The 20,614-nt window shown below is 45.3% G+C and overlaps 1 protein-coding gene across 5 annotated transcripts in view; it reads right to left on the reverse strand.

Annotated features, from left to right (window-relative positions):
- Nucleotides 1-1,414: 1,414 nt before the first annotated feature.
- The window catches only part of LOC144706455 (Rab3 GTPase-activating protein catalytic protein), a 72,495-nt gene continuing 53,295 nt past the window's right edge, over nucleotides 1,415-20,614 (reverse strand). For 3 of the 5 annotated variants that reach the window (XM_078579417.1, XM_078579425.1, XM_078579450.1), the window contains 8 exons: nucleotides 13,485-13,553; nucleotides 7,675-7,774; nucleotides 7,521-7,592; nucleotides 3,617-3,656; nucleotides 3,016-3,284; nucleotides 2,285-2,462; nucleotides 1,984-2,195; nucleotides 1,415-1,816 (listed from right to left, as the gene is read on the reverse strand). In XM_078579417.1, coding sequence (XP_078435543.1) covers nucleotides 1,520-1,816; nucleotides 1,984-2,195; nucleotides 2,285-2,462; nucleotides 3,016-3,284; nucleotides 3,617-3,656; nucleotides 7,521-7,592; nucleotides 7,675-7,774; nucleotides 13,485-13,553 — 1,237 coding nt within the window. In that variant the 3' untranslated portion in view covers nucleotides 1,415-1,519. The remainder of the gene's footprint in view (nucleotides 1,817-1,983; nucleotides 2,196-2,284; nucleotides 2,463-3,015; nucleotides 3,285-3,616; nucleotides 3,657-7,520; nucleotides 7,593-7,674; nucleotides 7,775-13,484; nucleotides 13,554-20,614) is intronic. The other 2 variants (XM_078579441.1, XM_078579434.1) reach the window with 2 other exon arrangements.

Below are 20,614 nucleotides of genomic sequence, written 5' to 3' on the forward strand. Positions count from 1 at the left end.
GTTGTTACTGATAGTTATCCCGAAAACATGAGTTGGTTTCCACTTTATAGAACTGTAACTGCTATAATTTGGTCTACTTAAGATTGAATCCTGGGGCCTAGATTTCATATTACCTAGATTGAACCTTGACCGCTAGCTTTTATCTATATTTTATCCTGTCTACATTTAATCCCATCCACTAGTCTCATAAGAAGTATAGGGTATGTGCTCATTCCTAATGGTGGATGAAGTCGTTGGTGACACTGAACTGTGAGTAAGACCCCATTACACCAATAAAATTAGAGATTCTAATCCCAGAGAAATAAAGAAACGGCCCAGCATTTATTCAACCCATGCGATTCGACGGATATAGATAAATATATAGGATATAGATATAGATAAATAGATAGTTATAGATAAAGATAAATATATAGATATAGATATTGATATAGATATAGATAAATATGTAAATATAGATATAGGTTTAGATGTATATTTATTTATATCTATCCACTGGGTTTTCCAAAATTGATATCAGAAGTAACCATGGTTATCCAGTCTAGGGTGGCAGCAATCTGGGACGATAGACATCCTAGGAAATTCATCAGCATGAGTATATCTGAGATGTATCAGTTCCAAATCACATGTCAGAAATTCTTGACTACTGAATACTATAAAGAAACCCGGGAAAAAAGATTTTTCTTAAAAGAAATAGATTAGGAGATATTGAGAGAGCTACAGTGATACTAATGTAGGTCTAGGCGTATGTACAGTGATACAGAAATACAAAGCAATGGAGATAATGATGAGGATGAGGTGCTGCACATGGACTAAAGAACAGTGGCAGGGAGCTGCCATATCTCTGCCATCATTCATTCATATTTATGTCATCTTTGCCTGCAGATAGAATCTACCTTGTCACGACAGCCATTCAAAGAACAGAGAGCTCTCCCGGCATCCCTTCTTCTTGGACTTGACGGCGCTGACAATAGAACGTGACTTGTGCGATGATCTTAGCCAGATCCTTTGACCGATTGTTCCCTCAAAAGTCTGTAAGCTTCTGTGGGTTTTCTGACCAGACAGCCTCCTGTTCCTTCCTATCTCCACGACATATATATTCATGAATATATGAGCATGAAGTTATATGAAATATCCACTTAGACTTAGTCAGAGTTTCATCCAGAACACCCCATTAAAAAATTTAGTTTCTTTGTTTATTAGTCCCATTAACCCGTCAAAAAAAACATGTAGAATATGTTGGAGGGTTTATACTCATTGCATTACAAAACGTATTCTAAATACTTACATTTGGTTGACTCATTACATTCTATGCAAGTTAATCTTGGTTTAAGACTGGCTCACCTTGTTTTTTAGAAGTTTTCTTTATTTATTGTTGGCTAATTGGGATTCATCATCCAACTCAGGCACAATGATCTAAATGAAGAAAATGGAATGAACTGATTATCACTGACAGGAACCAAGAGGTAATACAAATTTACAATTTTCATAATTATAACACTAGGGATTATAAATAAGACCTTCAATCCCATGATGTCACAGAGAGCGCCACCTTTAAATCGTTAGACGTGCCTCGGACATACATTCTGTGTGTCTCAACATCCGGTTTGGAGTAAGTGACAGCACTGCTTCCATAAGTCGCATGCGTTGCACCACCATAAGCAAGGAATATCAACTCCCTTGTCAGGGGCTCATGGCCATTGAGAAGGTTACCCATACTCAATACCTTCCTCCATGACTGGTTGGCAGACGGCGGGGGGAACAGGCCAAGGACCGCTTCCCTCTCAGTAGTTCTTACCAGTTGCTCACTCTTGAACGACTGTAAAATCAGGCAAAGTTCAAGTAAAATAACTACTTCAAGATGATAAATATTTTGACTATCAAGTAGTAGAGTTGAATCTGAGACGACCCTATCTGGATGCTTTGATCAGGCTCCATAACTAATAAAATGAATAGAGAGTGTACATTTATTTGAGAAGCCTGTACCTCATCGTAGCATATACTTGAGAAGCCTGTTCCCATCTTGGGGAGGTAGAAGTCATAAAAGTCACAGAAAATCGCCTCGCTAAGGCGTCTGGACTCCCTGAGCTTCATGTGGATTGATGTGGAGAACAACAACATCTTCTCTACATGCTCAAAAACAGAAGATAAACGGAGGAGATCGCTGATGAGTTCATCCTTGTCATTCATCTTGTTTCCTGTGGGGCAGAACGAGGGGTCAAGATTCTGTCATTACTCAAAGTAAGTTACGTAGTAAAAGAAAAAGGTCCACGGCATAACCAGATACCTCTTAACGTCTTCAAGCCTGTTGATACTGTCTTATAGAGTTGTTCGATCTTAGAAGTCATTTGTTTAAAATCCCCACCATGAGTCAGACTTAGAGTATCCAGTGAGGCTTTGAATGCAGTACATATCATCTGCTCTAGGAGCACGCGTGGCCTCAGAGTCTCCAGATAGTGAATTATCTGAAATTAGAAAGGTATTGATAACTTATTTGTCCATAGCACAAGGGGTACATGGGGTAAATATCAACTAGAGTTCACTGTCCCCCGACAATTATGTCATCCGCATCCAGTAACCAGCCTTGTCATCATCATCATCATCACAATCACATTTGACAAAAAAGCATTTTTCAAGTTAAACGAGATGACAATACTTAAGAGGATGAGTCTGGATGTTGACTGGATGAAAATTTGAGAGAGGAGAGTCTGAAGAGAGAGGAAGAAAGAGATAAGAGTGATGTGAGAGAGAGAGAGAGAAAGAGTGCCAACTTGCGATAAAGATTCTTCACAGAAATGAGTGATAGAGAAAGACAGACAGTGGAGATAGAGTACAGTGATATGAGGGCAGCTATGATGACAAGGAAGATTTCATCATCGTTACCCTGACTGAAGAATGATGGTGATGATGCCTTCTTAATTGTCTTCTTTATCCCAGAGTGGACTAATGATGAGTAATATGATGATTCACCATCCTTATGTGGGACAGCAAACTCAAAAGATTTAAATTTGGAAAAACCTTTTCCCCTTCACGTATCGGATCCAGAAGAGGCTTCTGTTGTGATGCAGGCAGAGGTGGGGATTCATCCCAAAGAAGTTTCCACGAATTTTCAGGTTCCGACATTCGTGCTGAAAGTCTGCCTTGAGGAGGCCAGTCATCTTTTGAGCTACCTGTCATTAACGAACAATTATCTTCATTTTGAATGCTCTCCCAGTCAGCAGGGGAGTGCCATCGAATGAAATCTTCAAAGATGGCTTCTGGGTTTGCGGCTTTAAAAGCAGACATATCTTGAAATATTTCAAACAAAAAATCACACCATCAGCCATTACTGTTCATAAAAAGCAAGAGAGTATTACTGAAAGTTAATGAGGAGACAAAATAGCAACGAATGGTATGGAAACCATTTTTCCTGAAAACTATTTCATTAATGCCAACAACTACTGAGACACCAATACGACATAAGAAACAAAGTGAGCCAATCGCTTAACGTTAAGATAAAAGATTGGAAATGGTTCTTATTACATTTCAAAAATGATCCTAAATCTTTTTTTTGAAGAATGATCCTAAATATAAGAAAATGAAATGACCAATAAAAGATAAATTATGGGTTTCCCTTAACCTGAAGCCAACATCTCCTTTTCCAATTGGCCAGAAAAGATCTGCAAAGATAAACAAAGAACGGGTGAATGAATAACCAAAATAGTAAGCTGACTAGTAAAAAAATCGGATTCCTCACTGAAAAAATGAGTGGTAATTGACGTGGCACTGATCCAGAAGCCTCTTCTGGATCTGATAGGCACGTGCAAGTCAGGTTGAACGCATATGATGATTTCACCTCTTTTTTGAACTATGATAGGTACATAAAAGAACCTTATCATTGTCAAAAATATGAGCGCGACATGTGCACTACAAAATCTATTTATTCTGAATGGAAACAATTAGAACAGTTGTTTCCTTATAAAATTGGTATTATCTCAACCCATTGCTGAAGAATCAACATGCTTCCATTTTGGAGCTCAGCCATGTTTTCTCAATTTGTGCATTATCCTCACATATCCAAGTTTCTGTTTTTTTACAACAAAGTCGCATGGTTGAGTATTTGAATTTCATCTGTAGATTGTAATTTGTGCAATAAACCCTGTGGAGCCTATATTGTATTCTAAACCATCTTATACTGATCTTCTAAGAACTAGGGCATTTACGTAATACTCTATCAGAGCTCACAATCACAGTTATCCAGGTTTGATCATTCAATTTTTATGGTTTATTCCAATCCTGCATGAGTCAGTCCTGAGACCAAAATATCTCGTTATCGAACAAGGAAACTGCCACACATTCTTCTGATTCTTGTACCTAACACCTGATCTCACCATTGAACAAGACAATTGTCCTCATTTGATCTCAGACGTAAGCTCCATCACACTGGTACCAGATTTGATGCACTTTCTGCGTGATGCTTTCACACCCTCTCCTCCCCATACCATCTGGGGTGTGGTTTGAAACTATCACCAGGTGGTCAGAAGAGCCTTCCAGTGTGTATGATATGATCCTGTGTGGTGGTCATATCGATTTCACGCTGTAACTAGAATTGTACGAGGCAAGTGAGAGGGAGAGATGGAGAGAGGTTCCCGGGGAGGAAGGGAAGAACAGGAATGGTCGGGAAAAGGCCAAACAGGGGAGGTAGGGATTGGCCGGGGACGAGCCGTCTGAAATCGCGATGATGTAGAGACAATCACGAGGATGGGGATCATAGAGGGAGACGGAGCATGGATGTGAGAAGAGAAGTGAGGGGAGGGAAAACCAACAGTCACTTAAGAAACAACTTCCAGAAGGAGGGCTGTGCTATTTAAAGGAAACATGGAAGGCGAGGGGCCTAGATGCCCTTAACGGTCAAAGGATGAGAATTCCCCCAATGAGGGCCGGGGATCCTATCATTGTATGTACAGAACCTCCTCTGGTTGAACCTTTGACAAAATCTTCAGGATTGCAGAATCAAAGATGGGTTTGAGTTTGATATGCAGGCCCCAGAACTTGTTTGAGCAGAGTCATAAAAACAAGGTGAATTTGAAGAGAAGGGGGGGGAGGTGGAGGGAAACTCAAAGCAGAGGACAATCAAGCCAATATGATCCAAGATTGTATGAGCAACAAAACACCAATAATTGTATATCATTGGGTCACATTTTGAAAAAAACTGTCATATTCTACCTAATTTTGCATGCTCCATTATCTTAGTCTCAAACTGGGATGAGATTTTCCTCGAGGATGTTGAAGGTGCTAATCCCAATCTAGGCTTGCTGCTCCTCAATAATCCTCGATAATCCCCTCCTGTGCTTGAGAATTCTACCCAGCGGCAACTAAGGTTTCAGAAGAAGCCAAAACCTACACTAAGTTCTTGTCTGAGATGGTTTAAATACCAGCCAATAAAACACATGGGCAGGGCCCACTCACTTGAGGGACTTAATCCCACAAAAGAATAATTCATTTAAAAAACAAATCATGTGGGCTATTAATACACACATGACCCACTAATCGAGAGTACAAAGAATAGTATCCAGGTAAAACTGGAGTTCGGAAAGAAGATAGAGAACAGAGAGTGAAAGATTGAGAGGAGATTGACATGGAAACTTGCCACTGGTACCCTCCTCTATGCCATTATTGGATTTTATCTTCCTATCTTGATCCTTGACGAAATGGTCCCAAATTCTTAGGTCCTCTTCTCCACTCAAATAAGAACCGGAAAATTTTCTGTGGGATCTGGTCCAGTGCCTAGCTTTCTGAGGGGAAGCAGCAACGGTATCTCCCCAAATAGTATACCTATGTCCGTCTCTTGGGGGATTGCTTAAGATGGATTCTACAACGCATAAATATTCAACATCCTAATGTGCTGGAAAATATCTTATAACAGGTCAATCTATAGATGACATGTTCCACAGGCCTTCCATGTCCTGGCCGGAAAAATGGGTGTCAGGGTAAAGTGAAATGGCATGTTTTGACAATTTATGGCTGTGCTCCTGAGATGTGATGAATTTATTGATACTGATGAATAAATAAAAGATTCAAGCTATACTTAGCATAAGAACAAGGTAAAAAGGTATGGAGAGAGACATTCACAAGTGATTCATGCACAAGAGAATACAGTATAGGCTTTATTTGATGAGACTTCATTCCTGGAGACGAGATATGCCAGTTATGAAGTATAAAGATACTACTCAGGGATAAGTGAAGAAATATAAAGATAGTAAAGTTGGACTGTTATCCTCCCACCCTCAAAATGTTCTCCAACATCAGTTTGGATAGAATAGCTTGAAACTGGAGTGGAAGAAGCTTCTTAACAAAACTGAAGTGCATATCAGCATTTTAATGCGGCAACCCGTAAATGGTCATGAGAAATATTGATGGCCAATACTCATATGAGGCATGCTAGATTAGTTTCTTGTGACCCAAAGTTCATGAAGGATAGCTTCACAAAAACCTTGGGCCACAGCAAACAACTGTCTAAGTACTAGAGTGTGCAACATCAGGTCGATCATTGCTGCTTGAGGTGATAAGATTACTGCCCAGATAAGAGCAATAGCCACTGGACCTACAATAAACGAGAGATCCAGCATACTCATCATCTGTCTGATACTGTGGTCTTTCTCCGCCATTGCCTATACATGGTATTTAAAGACTTCCTTTCTTTTGTCATGTTGACATTGCAACCCTGCGACTTCCTCTGTGCTGTTTAGCAACACCCTCTTGCACTTCACCCATCAGCATACCATTAACTTCTGTCCACTTGTAAAGCCTTCCAACTGTGTGTTGGGGTGCAAATGAGGCAATATGGAAGGAGGAAATTACAAAGGAAAATAAAGGAGGGGAGCATCACGTGCAGAAGCACGTGACAGTTAAATAAATGGTAACCAACTTCCCGTGTGGGTTGGACGGATAAGCAAAGGGCAGACGATGAAAGAAAGGGAGGATTTCCTGGCTTTCAAGAGGAGGCACATGGGAGCACGGCTGCATTCTGCTGGAGCTCTGCGAGTGGAGACTCTAAAAGGAAGATCTCCGGCGATCGAGAAAAGTGGAGGATTGTCGTTCCAGGCGGTGATCTAAATCAGCGAATCAAGTAATGATTTTCTTCTTGAAAGTAATATTTGAATTTCAGAACGATAACATTACTTTTCGTGTTTTGCAATCTACAGAGACACCAGCGGAGTTTTGCACAAGGAGCATAGTGCACATATTATATCTACGATCCAGCTGGACGGAGAATATTATGTATTATCTTGAGGTCCTATCTCTCCATGTATTAAAGGAACCTCGATCCAATAGCTCACCTCAGTGTCAAACTGTGGTTATCTATAGTTGGATTCTCTTGAAAGTTCAAGTCTGATCCTTCTCTAAAAAATACAATATTAAAAGAGCGAAGTACGCTGTTTTCAAATGGTTATCAAACCCTTGCAAATGCCTGAAATGGCAGCAAAAATTTTACCACAATAAAAGAAAAATATTACAAATCCAAATTTCAAAGATAAACTCACAAATTCATCGCCTAATGCTTCGACTGCTTGAAGCCGCTCTTCGTGCATGTCTTCAGTCATAATAGGAGGATCCTAAACTTTCTTAAAAAATAAGTTCGGGTAAAATCATAAACCATAGTGATATTACAATTGTGAAAAGGTTTTAACCACAGACCTGCATGTGGGGAGCATGCATGCTTTGAGGTGATTGCAAAAGCATCATGTTTCCCACAATGCTAGATGATCCCATTCTAAGATGAGCCAAAGAGGGCAGGCTGAAAAAAGTCAATGAAAGCCCTCAGGAGAAAGGTCATAAATATTTTCCTCTTCCATTTTCATATCGTAAAATTATAGCATATCAAGAGTGGCAAGCATACTGGAGCGTAAAAATTTCCTTTTATTTAAGTACATATTTAGTCAGTTTTTCCTTTTACAGTGGTAATTTTTATGGAAAAGTGGGGGAAGATCACCCAAGATCAGTGGTCCTCCTTATAAGATTAATTAATAGAAAGTTATAAAGTTACCCTATGACCCAAGGGTTGACCACACCATATGCTTACCTCCCTTTAAACCAAACTGAGGGCAAGCTCTCCACATCGTACACTATGCTGACCAGCAGCATTGATGGCGAGGACGCCAACATCTCATCGACAAACGCGTCACCACGGTCAACCTGAGTCAACACGCATGCTTTGGACCACGGTCAACCGGAGTTAACCGAAGTCAACCTGCCACGGTCAACCGGCGTCAACCCTAAAGCCGACACGCCACAACCGCCAACTTGCACGCTCCACCCGCGCACGCCTCTACGCGCGTCATGACACGACGCCAAAGGCAGATTCACAACTGCCCTTTGGCGTGACACAGCGCACGTCTTTATTTTCTCGTCTTTACTTTCTCGTCAATTTCTCTTTCCTCCAAGGACTATATAAAGGCCATTGTTTTCAAGAAACTTTTAGGCAGTCATAATTTCAAGAATTGAGTTTCAGTTTAACTCTTCTTGGAGGACTGCCCAGCCTCCCCTACCCCTCCTAACCCTAGCTGTCGCCGCCGCCGCCGCCGCCGCCGCTGCCGCCGCCACCGTCGCTGCCACCGCCTCCACCGCCAGCGAAGTCGGCCTTCCACCCTCTCTCCTTTCTCTCTCTCTTTCTCCCTCTCCCTCTCACCCTCTCTCTCGCCCAAGGCCGCCCAGCCCAGGTAGCCCCGCTAGGGCCACCCAAGCCGCCCCAGCCAAGGCCGCCCTAGGCCGCCCAGGCAGCCCCGCCAGGGCCGCCCAGGCCACCCCCAGCCAAGACCGCCCCAGGGCCGCCCAGGCAGCCCCGCCAGGGCCGCCCCGGCCGTCCATCCAAGGCCGCCCAGGGCCGCCCAGGACCGCCCCTGGTCGCCCGCGCACGCCGCGCGCCGACCGCTTGTCCGCGCCGCACATGCAGCCGCCCGCCACGTCACACGCCGGCCACCAACGTCGTCGAGGCTGTCCAATGGTTCACCATCGACGCGGTCGACGCTTCGAGCCACGCGCGCTACGCGCGCTCCGGGTGCGCTCCGCCTCACTCCGCGCACGCGCCGGCGCTCCGCACGCTCCGCGCACCCTACGCGCGCTTCGCGTGCGCGGGTATTCGCCCATGCCTGACTCTGCGACAACATCATCTAGTCTCAACCAGGGCCATTCAACGCCAGGAGCGCCCAGGATCGTCTCGTCTAGTGGGTCGTTCAACGCCCTGATTTGCCCAGCCTCATCACGATCGGAATTTCCCGCATCCTCTTCACGCAATACGGTGCCAAGGTACGCCTGAACTCTGTGGTGTCGAAGTGTTCTCCGTTCCGTGTTTTCTCGAGAAGTTTCCACCGCCGTCAGAATTAGATTTGGATTGGGATTTTCTACTTCTTCTCCCTCTTTCTCGAGTGTTTCCTCGCGACGTGAATTCGGGTATTGATTTCGATGCTTAGGCATCGTCGCGGTCGGCGAAGACAGTACTCCCGCCCTCGATAAGGGTCGGAGCTGCACCACCAGATTTTCATCGGTTTTAAAGTCCGAAATCGATCGTGTGAATTTCTGTGGATTGTTTTATCCCTCCCTATAAACCCGTCTATCACCCTTTACCCGTCGTCAACCCATCCGTCTCCTCAGTCGCCCTATTCTATAGTCGTCCTACGTCAAACATCTTTCTTCCTTTTAAGATATCCTTGTTGAGGTACAGCCATGTTGCCCATAGCAAAGCAAACAGCCATTTCCGTTCATCCCGCCCACTGGGTACTCCAGCCCTAGAGAGCCCAGGACACCTCTATGGAAACATCCACCCCTGTCATGGATTTGCTGACCCACGCTGTTCGAGCAATCGGGCATTCAAAGACAAGATGGGAACAGTGTTCTTCACCTTCCGTGCACATAACGCACTCAAGCCCTGGGAGAACTAGATGCCCCTCTGCCTGAGATGCCAGGCCGCACCCAGTCCAGCCATGGTCTGAAGTTGTCCCTCACGACCTTGATTTTCATATTCTCCTTCGATCCCATGAGTCACCCCATCCATTTGGTCAAAAAGGCCAGGTTCGTTTCACATCGATGTAGCACCCCTAGCCCCCCTGGTTGATTGGTCTACGTATTACGTCTCAATATAAGAGGGTCATTCCCGTTCCCTCCAACCCTGAGCCTTTCCATAGAAGTCTTCGCATCAAACCTTCCATGTGCTCGCCAACACTGATCAATTGCTTGGAGACTAATGGAGCCCAGAAGCCTATTTCTTGAGGCCCATTAGCAAGTGGTCATCAAGGTGGAGATTCTTCTACAAGCTGACAAGATCTCCAGAAAAGTACCTAGAAATCAACAAGCTTCATTGGCAGATTTTTCTCTGACAGAATAGTAGATTCATCCTCAGACAAGGGTTAAGTTCCACCAGGCCAGGGTCAAACAGGTGGCAGAACCTATGTGGCTCTGACAGAGAAAGAATGGAGGTTGCAAAAGGCGAAAGGCCTATGCTTTGATTGTGATGAGAAACTTAATCTGGGCCACCACTAACAGTGCAAGTTATGGCTCTATTTGGTCCAGAGCGGCGCAGAATACTGCCCCTTGTTTGAGGACAAGGGGGATTTGCCACTGAACTGTACGATGAGCATTCAGTGACAGCTCAAGTCATGTTGAATACCATGTTAGGTCTCGCCTCATAGGGCATACTGAAGATGATGAGCAAACTCCGAGGACAACAAATTTCCATTCTCATTGATGGGGGTGTGATGCACAATTTCATCTGCAAATGGCTGCTCAATGACTTGGGCATTGAGTTGGTTGACTTCAATCCCTATGACATCACTCTCGGCCATGGCCTCGTCCTACAGTGCCATCGGCTATGTTGTGACCTGTAGTTAATGTCAGTCAGAGAGTTGTGTTTTACACTGTTCCGTTTATTCCTTTTCTTTATTTTTTCATCTTTGTCCTTTCTGGTTTGTTATCATGTAATGGACCCAATAATGTTCAGGCCCACTTGTAAACCCAACAAGTATGAGGAGAACCATCGAAGTAGTTAAGTTGTTTTTTGTTCAAACCTTAGTTGTCTGCTAAGTTCGCCACTAAGCAGGCGAGGAAGGAGGCCAGACGGTCGACATGGTATCAGAGCAACTAGGTGGATTCTTCGCCTGACCATACCTCCTCTTGGCAGTCTGGGACTGGCTAGCCAGACCTTGAGACACTACAACCCGTGTCCATTTCTTTATCTTGACAAGTCAGTGTTGACAATCAAGAGGATTTGAAGTCGGACCACTCCTCTTCAACGGAACCCCCATCAGTCAAAGCCTGTAACGGAAAGACTTGTCGCTCTGTTACACCTACAACTTGGTGAAGACCAAGCTTGGTGAAAGTGAAACTGAAAGGGTTTGACAGTTAGCTGAAACCTACGACGGAACAGAGCGCCCACCAAGATCACAGAAGATTGAAGCCAAAGCCAGAGGAAGGTTGCTGATCAAGATGGCCAAAGGCCATTGCAGAAGGCACATCTTCAGCATGCCCAAAGGTGGTTTGGGAAGAACGGGAGATAATGACTCAGGTAGTCTTCCCTGTCGTTCCTGAGGTTGTGAAGTTTAATGGCTTCAATTTGATGGATTGGAGCCAATATGTGGAATTATTTCTGGAAAGTGAAGGATTAGTTCATCATCTCACGAAGGAGGTAGATCCAAGCAGCTTGAAGTATAGAACATGGAAAAAGGAAGATGCTAGTGTCCATGCATGATTGCTGGGCAGCATGGCAGGAAACCGATTCCAAAAATACCTGTCTCTAAGGACCACGAAGGGGACCTGGGATCAACTACACAGAAACAACGTGAAGAAAAGTCACGCCAGGAGAATTTTCAAATTAGTGACTAGAGTTTTTTTTTTTGAACTATAACAAGGGATGAACACCAGACGAATTGGTGAACCTCCCCTCAGGACCTCATAGGCCCTTTACATGCTTATCAGTCACCATCAAAACCTCCCTTCACATCCTGTCGCTCGCAAGGACCATGCTGTCTTAAGTCCTTCTGTTTCATGTATAGCTCCATCGATAGGAGCCCTTTTACCTCTGAACAACACCTCGTTTCTATGTAGCCAGATGCCCACAACACCACTAGTGCTCGGCCCCCTTCCTTGTTTCGTCTGTCCACGTAATTCTATGCCGAATCCAAAAAGGTCTGTTCAGATGTCACCTTCATCCTTGAGAACAACTAGCTAGCCAAACTGTGCGAGCACAGGAGCATTCAAAGAAAAGATGGTTGCAATCTTCTTCCCCATTCAAACATAGCACGCATTGCGACGAAGTATCTGGGTATAACTTTTTGCTAAAGACTCTTATCATTAATCTTTTCCTTGCTAGCAGCTACCCAAAAAACCGCACCTTCTATGGGACTTTTTGGCGCCATATGTACCTGCATGCGCTGACTAGTGTCGTCTTCCTCTTGTCCCACTCGGATCATCGTATAAGCCTTATGGACCGAGAAGGGGCCATTTGTCCATATCCAACTATCTCGTTCTCCATCTTCTGGTCGTAGCTGAAATAGGGATTGTTGCATATCTATTAGTGAATAGAGCTACCACACTCATTCAAGGGGAGATGTCAGTCTCCGAGTTTGCAGATGAACTTTAGGTGTTTTGGGGAGAGATTGATCATTTGAGGCCTACCAAGAACCTAGAAGAATCGCAATCTACCTTACAGGATTGAAATTATGGGACTAGGGCTTCCAAAGTCAGATCCTCAACCTGGAGTGTGTTCCAGAATTGGAAAAAGCCATCCAATTAGTACTGGATAAAGAGGACACCGGATCAGGACTTATGGCTAAGGCAATTTCTCAGACGTACATGAAGGCGCACCTGTAAAAAGTTAGAGAAGGCCAGGAGAAGGTCCAGAGCTGAAGTCTCCAGGGGGTAAATTTCATTACAGGTCAAACCTACATTGTTCTTGTTGCAAAAGAAGGAATCACACCAAAGACACATGATGGTTCCTACATGGGCGAGCTTCCAGGCCAGCACAGGCATACGTCACTGACTCTAAGGAAGGCGAATCATATGTGGAAGAAGCACAAGGGAATGACCCCCCCAAGGTCACTGCTGAAGATTCTATCAACCTGAAATAAAAGTTTGAAAAACTCAAGACAATGATAAGATCCACTTCCATGGCCAGAATTTTTGAACTATCTAACTATTCAAATCATATTTTGTCTGAATGGATGATCGATACTGGTGCAACAGACCATATGACCCCCTACCGTACCAGATTATATAATTAGACTCCTTTGAAAGGAGGTAAATGTATATTCACTGCATGGCAAAGTCTACCTGTCACTAGTACTGGAGATGTGAAAAATATCAAGCCTGGGTCTTATTAAACATGTTCTACATGTACCTGGTCTTAGAGCACAGCTCATATCTCTGCTGAAATATGTTAAAGATTTAAAGCTTGTTTTTTTCTGTGGCGCCTGATGGGATTTTTGTTAATGATAAGGCAAAGAACCAGAGGACTTCACCTTTTAAATTGAAAAATGGGCTCGTCTATGTGAGCGACATCACCGGTAGGAGTCGGACGGCTTGCAATGCTGCAGAAGACATGAAGTGGTGCAGACGAGTGGAACAGATTAATCTTATGCATTTTCGACTTGGGCATCTTTCCTTTGAACCTTTGAAACTCATATTTCCAATCTCTTTCAAAGGTGTAGACATTTCTAATCTCAGTTGTGAGACATGCCAATATTCTAAACATAAACACACATCTTTCAATGGAAGGCGTCAACGGAATGACATGCCATTTGCACTTATCCACTGCGATGTGTGGAGGCCATCCTCCACTACAGCCTTAACCGGAGAAAGATGATTTTTTTATATTTGTTGATGATTGTACTCTGTTGACGTGGGTATATCTCTAAAATCAAAATCTGACATCTCTGCAGTAGTACAGGATTTTTTACGAATGGTGAAGACTCAATTTGATATTCCCATAAAAAAAACTGCATTGAGACAATGCAAGGGACTTCATTAATGAGACACTCTCTTCTTATTTATTTTTTTTGAATAATATAGAAGATCACCCAACTTGGTGACCCTCCGGACACATGGACGTGGACGGGTCTAGGCCAAAAAGCATAAGCCCATCCTTCCCCCCATATCCACCACCTCATCCAGGACCAAACCAACAAAAAATCAGCCTCTCTACATCATTTATAGCCCTTTCCACTGACATTGCCGCCCCCTTGAAGACGACCTTGTTGCGGTGAGACCATATCGCCCAAAGCACCGCGAATCTCATCCCCCGCTCCTTGTCAATCCCATGCTGGTGCCGCGGCAGTGTGGCCCATAACTGCGAGCTCGACGTAACCTCTGCCAACCCCTGGCTAGCCCATAGTGCCCGAGCAAGCCGACAATGGAAGAAAAGATACTCGCACTCCTCCTCTTCCTCCTCCGTACACACAAGGCATAGTGAAGATTCAGCCGGAAAAAACCTTCGCAGTCTCACACGGGCCATTGTCCGCTTCCTGGCGAGCAGCCATGCAAACACCCTGACCTTTCAAGGAATCTTTTGCCTCCATATTGAGCAACATGCCCTTAAGATGATTGGGTCCTCATAGTGGTGTGGTCTCAAACTCTGGTACACACCTCGGCTGGAGAACGGACCCGATGCCCAATGGAGGGGATGAACCCTCCATTGGCCTCCAGTTGTTCAAAGTTTGCTGAAGGCTTAAAAACTCCTCCAACCGCTGACTAGATAAGATGGCCACAAAAGTTGGACACCACACTCCATCCCAACACTCATCTACCAAGGCATGCCGGTGACGGGCAAGGGCATATAGTCGAGGGAACAGATCACAGAGTCGTCCATGCGACGACCAATTGTCCATCCAAAACCTAAAACCGGCGCCATTCCCCAGTTGGGTGCGGAAAAACTCCCTGACTAGTGGCCACACCTTCCTCAGCCCTCTCCAAAAAACCGACTCCCCCCTCACATTACGCATCAACTTCTCCCAATCCAAATTGGATCGATATCTGTCCCTCACCACCTCCTTTATCAAGTCATCCTCTGGTCACACAATCCGTCTAACCCATTTCGTCAATAGCGCCACATTCAGTGTATTTAGGTCAGGCACCCCAAGTCCCCCCTGTATAGTTGGCGTGCAGATGTCATTCCATGAAACCAGCGCCATGACACGTCCTTCCCCTGCATTTGCCCCCTTCCAAAAAAATCTCCGCATGATCCCGCTCAGGCGTTTCTAAACACCCACTGGGATTTTAAACACGGATAGATAACAACAGATAGGGGTAGCCCCAGGTATCTCATTGGCAGTGAACCCACTGGCGTTTCAAGCGCACTGGCACACTGGGTCTCCTCCTCCGTCGTGAGGCCGAAACCCAGAAATTCCGATTTTCCTCTGTTGATGTGCAGTCCCGAACAATCTGCGAACACCCGCAAGAGTGCCAACAAATTCTTGGCCTCCTCTACCGATCCCTTGATGAAGAACAATGTATCATCGACATACTGTAACAAAGGGATGCCCAATGGCTGGCTCGGCGTCTGAAAACCTCTAATACAACCCGTTCCACATAACAAAGAAGTACTTATGGCTAGTACATCAGCTGCCAGAACAAAAAGCATCGGTGCTAGTGGACACCCTTGTCTGTGCCCTCTCTGCGGACTGATCCACCCCCCTTTTGGGCGTCCATTTACCAACACGGCAAACGACTGAGACGTCACGCATCGCTTCACCCATTTGATCCATTCCTCCGTGAAACCCCTCTTTTGTAACGCTGCCCATAGGAACCGCCAATCCAAAGAATCACATGCCTTCGCAAAATCTACCTTCCACATGAACCCCTCGGTTCCATTCTTCTTCCACGAAGCAATAATCTCCCCTGCCAGGACTGCACAATCAACCAGCTGTCTCCCCGGAACAAAAGCAGACTGAAACAGCCCAACCAAGTCCCCAAGTACCCCTTGTAATCGATTAGCCAGTACCTTTGCCACAATAAGATATATGGAGTTGGATAACGATATGGGCCGGTAGTCGCCTACATTCTCTGCTCCTTGCCGCTTCGGTAGTAAGAATAAGAAGGATTTGTTTATCCTTTCCATATTAGCTTGAGGGTTCCTGAGCTCCCCCAATGTGGCCAACACATCATCTTTGACCTCACTCCAGAACTCCTTGTAGAAACACACCGGTATGCCGTCCGGTCCTGGGGCGCCTTCGCCATTCAGCCCTGCCATAGCTGCCCGAACCTCCTCCATATCAAAAGGCCGCACCAGACCATCTCTCTGCCCTTGCGTTAACTGAGACGCCCCTTGTCCCATTATAAGATGGTTAACTGAATGACACCATTATATGATGGTAATTAGGATATAGTTTGTTGGCCATGATGTTGATATAATCCTAATGGTAAACTATGAAGGATGAAAGAAGAGAGACAAAGGTCATTGGACCATGAGCTTCATTGGACTAAGAAGGATGTTGAACATTAGCATTAGGGTGAAGAGGATGGGTCATCACGCCACTCAAGTGATGACTCTGCAACTCCATCATAGAAAGAAAGATAAGACTTTGAGGGGGAGGATCACATGTAGGCATAAGTGGCCATTACCAATCTAATAATAGGTGGGAAGGAACCGAAAGAATTCTCTTTTGGTGGGGTTTGTTGACTAGAGTTTCTGAGGAGACCTGGAGGTTGTATGTGACTGGTCAGCTTGACAGGAGGATTTCTTTGAAAGGAGCTTCTACTGGAGGGAGTGTGACATTGTGTGATTTGTTTGTGTTGTTTCTTGAATCTCTGAAGTGTTTCTTGGATCTTGGATCTTGGATCGCATCTGATGTCAAAGTTCACATTCCCTCATTTGATTATAAATGTGATCTATTCATCTGAGACAGTGCAGCAGCCACAAATAGTAAGGGTTTCTATGAGAAAGAATCAAGCTACTGATCCATGTTTGACCTATAGAATTAAGGTTACATGATTCTGGGGTGGGCTTTGGAGGATATTTACTGAACTGATTGCCATAAAGATATGTGAAGCTTCAGCCTCTTGAACCACCTGCTAGAGCCCCAGCTGCCAGCTAGATGATGAACAAAAAAAAGAAGGCCAGTATTTAATTTGGAGTACATTAGGGTTGGGTCTTGGTGGTCCAATATGTCTTTAGCTGAGAACAGGTGTTTGATGGCCACGTAATGACTGTATTTGTTGAGGCGATCTACCACATTTAGGATAGTGCCAAATCTGCTTGAAAGCGGTAAGCCCCCCACAAAACCCAAGGAGATTTCCTCCCAAATTCTCGGAGGTCTTGTGGAGGCTCAGCCGCCAAATATGGTGGTTGATATTACGTTTCAGGGGCAGGTCTTGTGGAGCCTCAAATGTCAGGGGAAAAGTCGCCTGCAGCTGGTTGCATAATCACATTACATTTCATTTTGATCGTCTGGAAACTCCTGGGACAAAATGGAATTCAGATTTAGGCCACCAAGATCCTGGCCAGTTGTGCGCAGACTGTATTGAGAGAGACATGAATGGGTTGCAATGGAGGGTGTGACAAACTACATCCACACTGAAGCTGAGCATCAAGCGATCATAGTTGGTATTCACCCACCCAAGGCTCCGCAGCCACTGGACCCCAAGGATCTCTTTGATACCTATGTGCTCCGATGGTAAGAATTCCTGAATAATAGAAAGACCTTGCACTGTTAAGTGTCGATGTCCTGGCCTCCTTCCTCTCCCACTTAACAGTGAACTTAGCAGACAACTATGGTTTGAACAAAAAAAAACAACCTAACTACTGTGATGGTTCTCCTCATATTTATGGGGTTTACAAGTGGGCCTGAAAATTATTGGGCCCATTACATCATAACTTACCAAAAAGGACGTAGAGCAAAAATAAAAGAAAATAAATAAACGGAGGAAAAACACAACTCTCCGACTGACACCCCCCTTCAAGCTGGTGAACAAATACTTCTGGTTCCCAGCTTGCTCATCAGTTGATCAAAGAAGGATCTGGCCAATCCTTAAGTGAGAATATCAGCAACTTGACTAGCCCATTTTTGATGCTTTACCTGCACATGCCCTTGGTCAATCTTTTCTCTGATCCAGTGCTTGTTCAGCTCAATATGTTTCGTTGTGTCGTGTAGTACAGGATTATGAGTAATATCGATTGCTGCTTTACTGCCACGATACATAATAGTAGGATTTTTCTGTCTTAATCCAAGCTTTGAAAGAATACTTCTGATCCATAGTGCTTCACTATGCCATTGACGAGAGCCCGGTATTCAGCTTCAGCACTGGATAACACGATTGCAGGTTGTTTTTTACTCCTCTCTGTAATCACGTTTCCACCAAGGAATGAACAGTAGCTGCTGGTAGACCGTCTGTCCACTACTAAGCCTCTGAAGTCTGCATCAGTATACTTCTCAACATGAGTACCACCCTGTCTCGTGAAGATAATGCCATGACCTGATGATCCTTTCAAATATGCCAAAACACGATATGCTGCTCTCAAATGTGAGTGTCTGGGACTGTCCATGAACTGACTCAACAACCTATTTGCAAAAGCTATATCAGGTCGTGTATGGTTCAAGTACATAAGTTTCCCTATCAGCCTCTGTTATTGCCCTTTGTCCATTGTTGTTTCTTCGTCACAGAGACTTAGCCTTACATTTGGGTCAGTGGGTATAGGAGATGGTTTGTACTCACTCATCTTGGTTTCTTCTAGAAGATTAAGGATATGTTTATGCTGTGAGATGAATATTCCCAGAGAAGAGTAAGCTACTTCAATGCCCAGAAATTCCTAAGTCCTCCTAGTGACTTAATCTCAAATACCTCAGACAGTTTAGCACTTAAAGTATATTTTACATCCTCATCATCACCTGTAATAATGATGTGATTTACATATACCAACAAGACTGATACCTTGCCTGAATTGGAGTGTTTCCGTTATGATCCACTAAGCCCACTAGGGGCATTATAGTCTTTCGCACTTCTTCTGCATTTTCCTTTAAATTTTTAGCCCTCCTTGTTGGAGGGCAGGACATGAGTTGCTAGTTGTTATTTCCCTTCAGTAGTCTCTCCCTCTCTCTATGACGTCCACTTCGTCAAGCCCCGCCTCTCTGGTGACGCCCACTTGCCACTCCCCTGCCGCTCTCGTCCCCTCAGCATCATCCACACCGCCAGGGTTAACCCGTTTCTACGAATCTGGCTGGGATCCTATCAATGGTATCAGAGCCATAATGCATCGCTGTCGTCGCACCGGCGCTGCCACTCCTGCCCATATGTCGTCTTCCTCCTCGTCCCCTCTGGCTCCGGCCAGCTCCAGCACCGCCCCGCCACAGACACTGGAAGATTTGGCAACCAAGGTAGCCGGCCTCAAGGTAGCTCAAGCCGCCACCCTGCAAGCCCTCAAGGAAGGCCTCGAGCGCCACTAGAAGGCCTTTTCGGAGCAGCTCAGAGACATGGTAGCGGCCGACTGCAACCAACTGGCGGTCGTCAACGCTCAGCTAGAGTCGGCGATGGTAGTGCACCCCCGACCTCTACCATCGGCATCCCCACTGCCTACGCCTCTACTCTCGGAGGCTTACCCTGCCAATGAGGCATTGCCTCTCCTCATCCTCGATCCCGCAACTGCCACATCTGCACCGTTCTCTGCGTCCTGCCACCTGCAGCCATCGCCGTTGTGCGGTCCATAGCTGCCGCCTTCGTGCCGTCGTCAGCTGGTGGCGCAATGTCAGCATCCACCGCGACAACGGCCGCCGCCCTAGCTGATGCCAGCGGAGACGGTGTCGCCGCGATGGCTGCCGTCGTGGACATCACCAGCGGAGCCGCTACCACCCTGACGAGTGCCGCTCGGGCCTCATCCTGCGGGTCTTTCGACCAGGGGGAGAGTCGTCGCCGCCCCGGCGACCACCACCCTGAATGTTGGTGGTGAAGCCGCCACCGCCCCGCCGGGTGCGGCCCAGGGCTTGCCCTGGGGGCTGTTCGACCAGGGGTTAGCCGCTGCCGCCCAGACGACCTATGCCCTGGGCGTTGCCATTGCTCTGGAAGTAGCCCATATATTTAATACTTCGTGAGAACTTCCCAAACCATACTCTTGGAGACTGCTTGAGTCCATAAAGCGATTTCTTCAGTTTATAGACTTTCTGTCTTGACTCCTCATAATACCCAGGAGGTAGCATCATATAGATCTCTACGCGTAGGTCTCCGTGGAGAAAAGCGCTCTTCATGTCATACTGTGACAGTGGCCATCCTAGGCTTGCTGCCAAAGAAATAAGAATTCGTACGGTGTTGAGTTTTGCAACAGGTGCAAAGGTTTCCCCATAATCAATCCCATAGGATTGTGCGTAGACTTTAGCTACTAGTCTGGCTTTATATCTCACCAAGTTCCCATCTGCTATATACTTCACTCTAAATTCCCATCTACATTCCACTGGCGTTTACCCGGTGATGCTGAGACAATCTCCCACCTTTCAATTTTTATTAATGCCTCCAATTCCTCATCCATAGCCTTCTTTCAATTCAGATCCTTAACTGCATCATAAGTTGAAGTTTCCCAAACTTTTTGCTCTAACAAGGAACCCAACTGCCACAGTCAGCGAATGTTGGGACAGGGCTCGGGTCCCAACCCTCTCTGAGACATTATCAG

The sequence above is a fragment of the Wolffia australiana genome, chromosome 1, assembly GCF_029677425.1.
Source record: "Wolffia australiana isolate 7733 chromosome 1, ASM2967742v1".
NCBI classification, from domain to species: Eukaryota; Viridiplantae; Streptophyta; class Magnoliopsida; order Alismatales; family Araceae; genus Wolffia; species Wolffia australiana.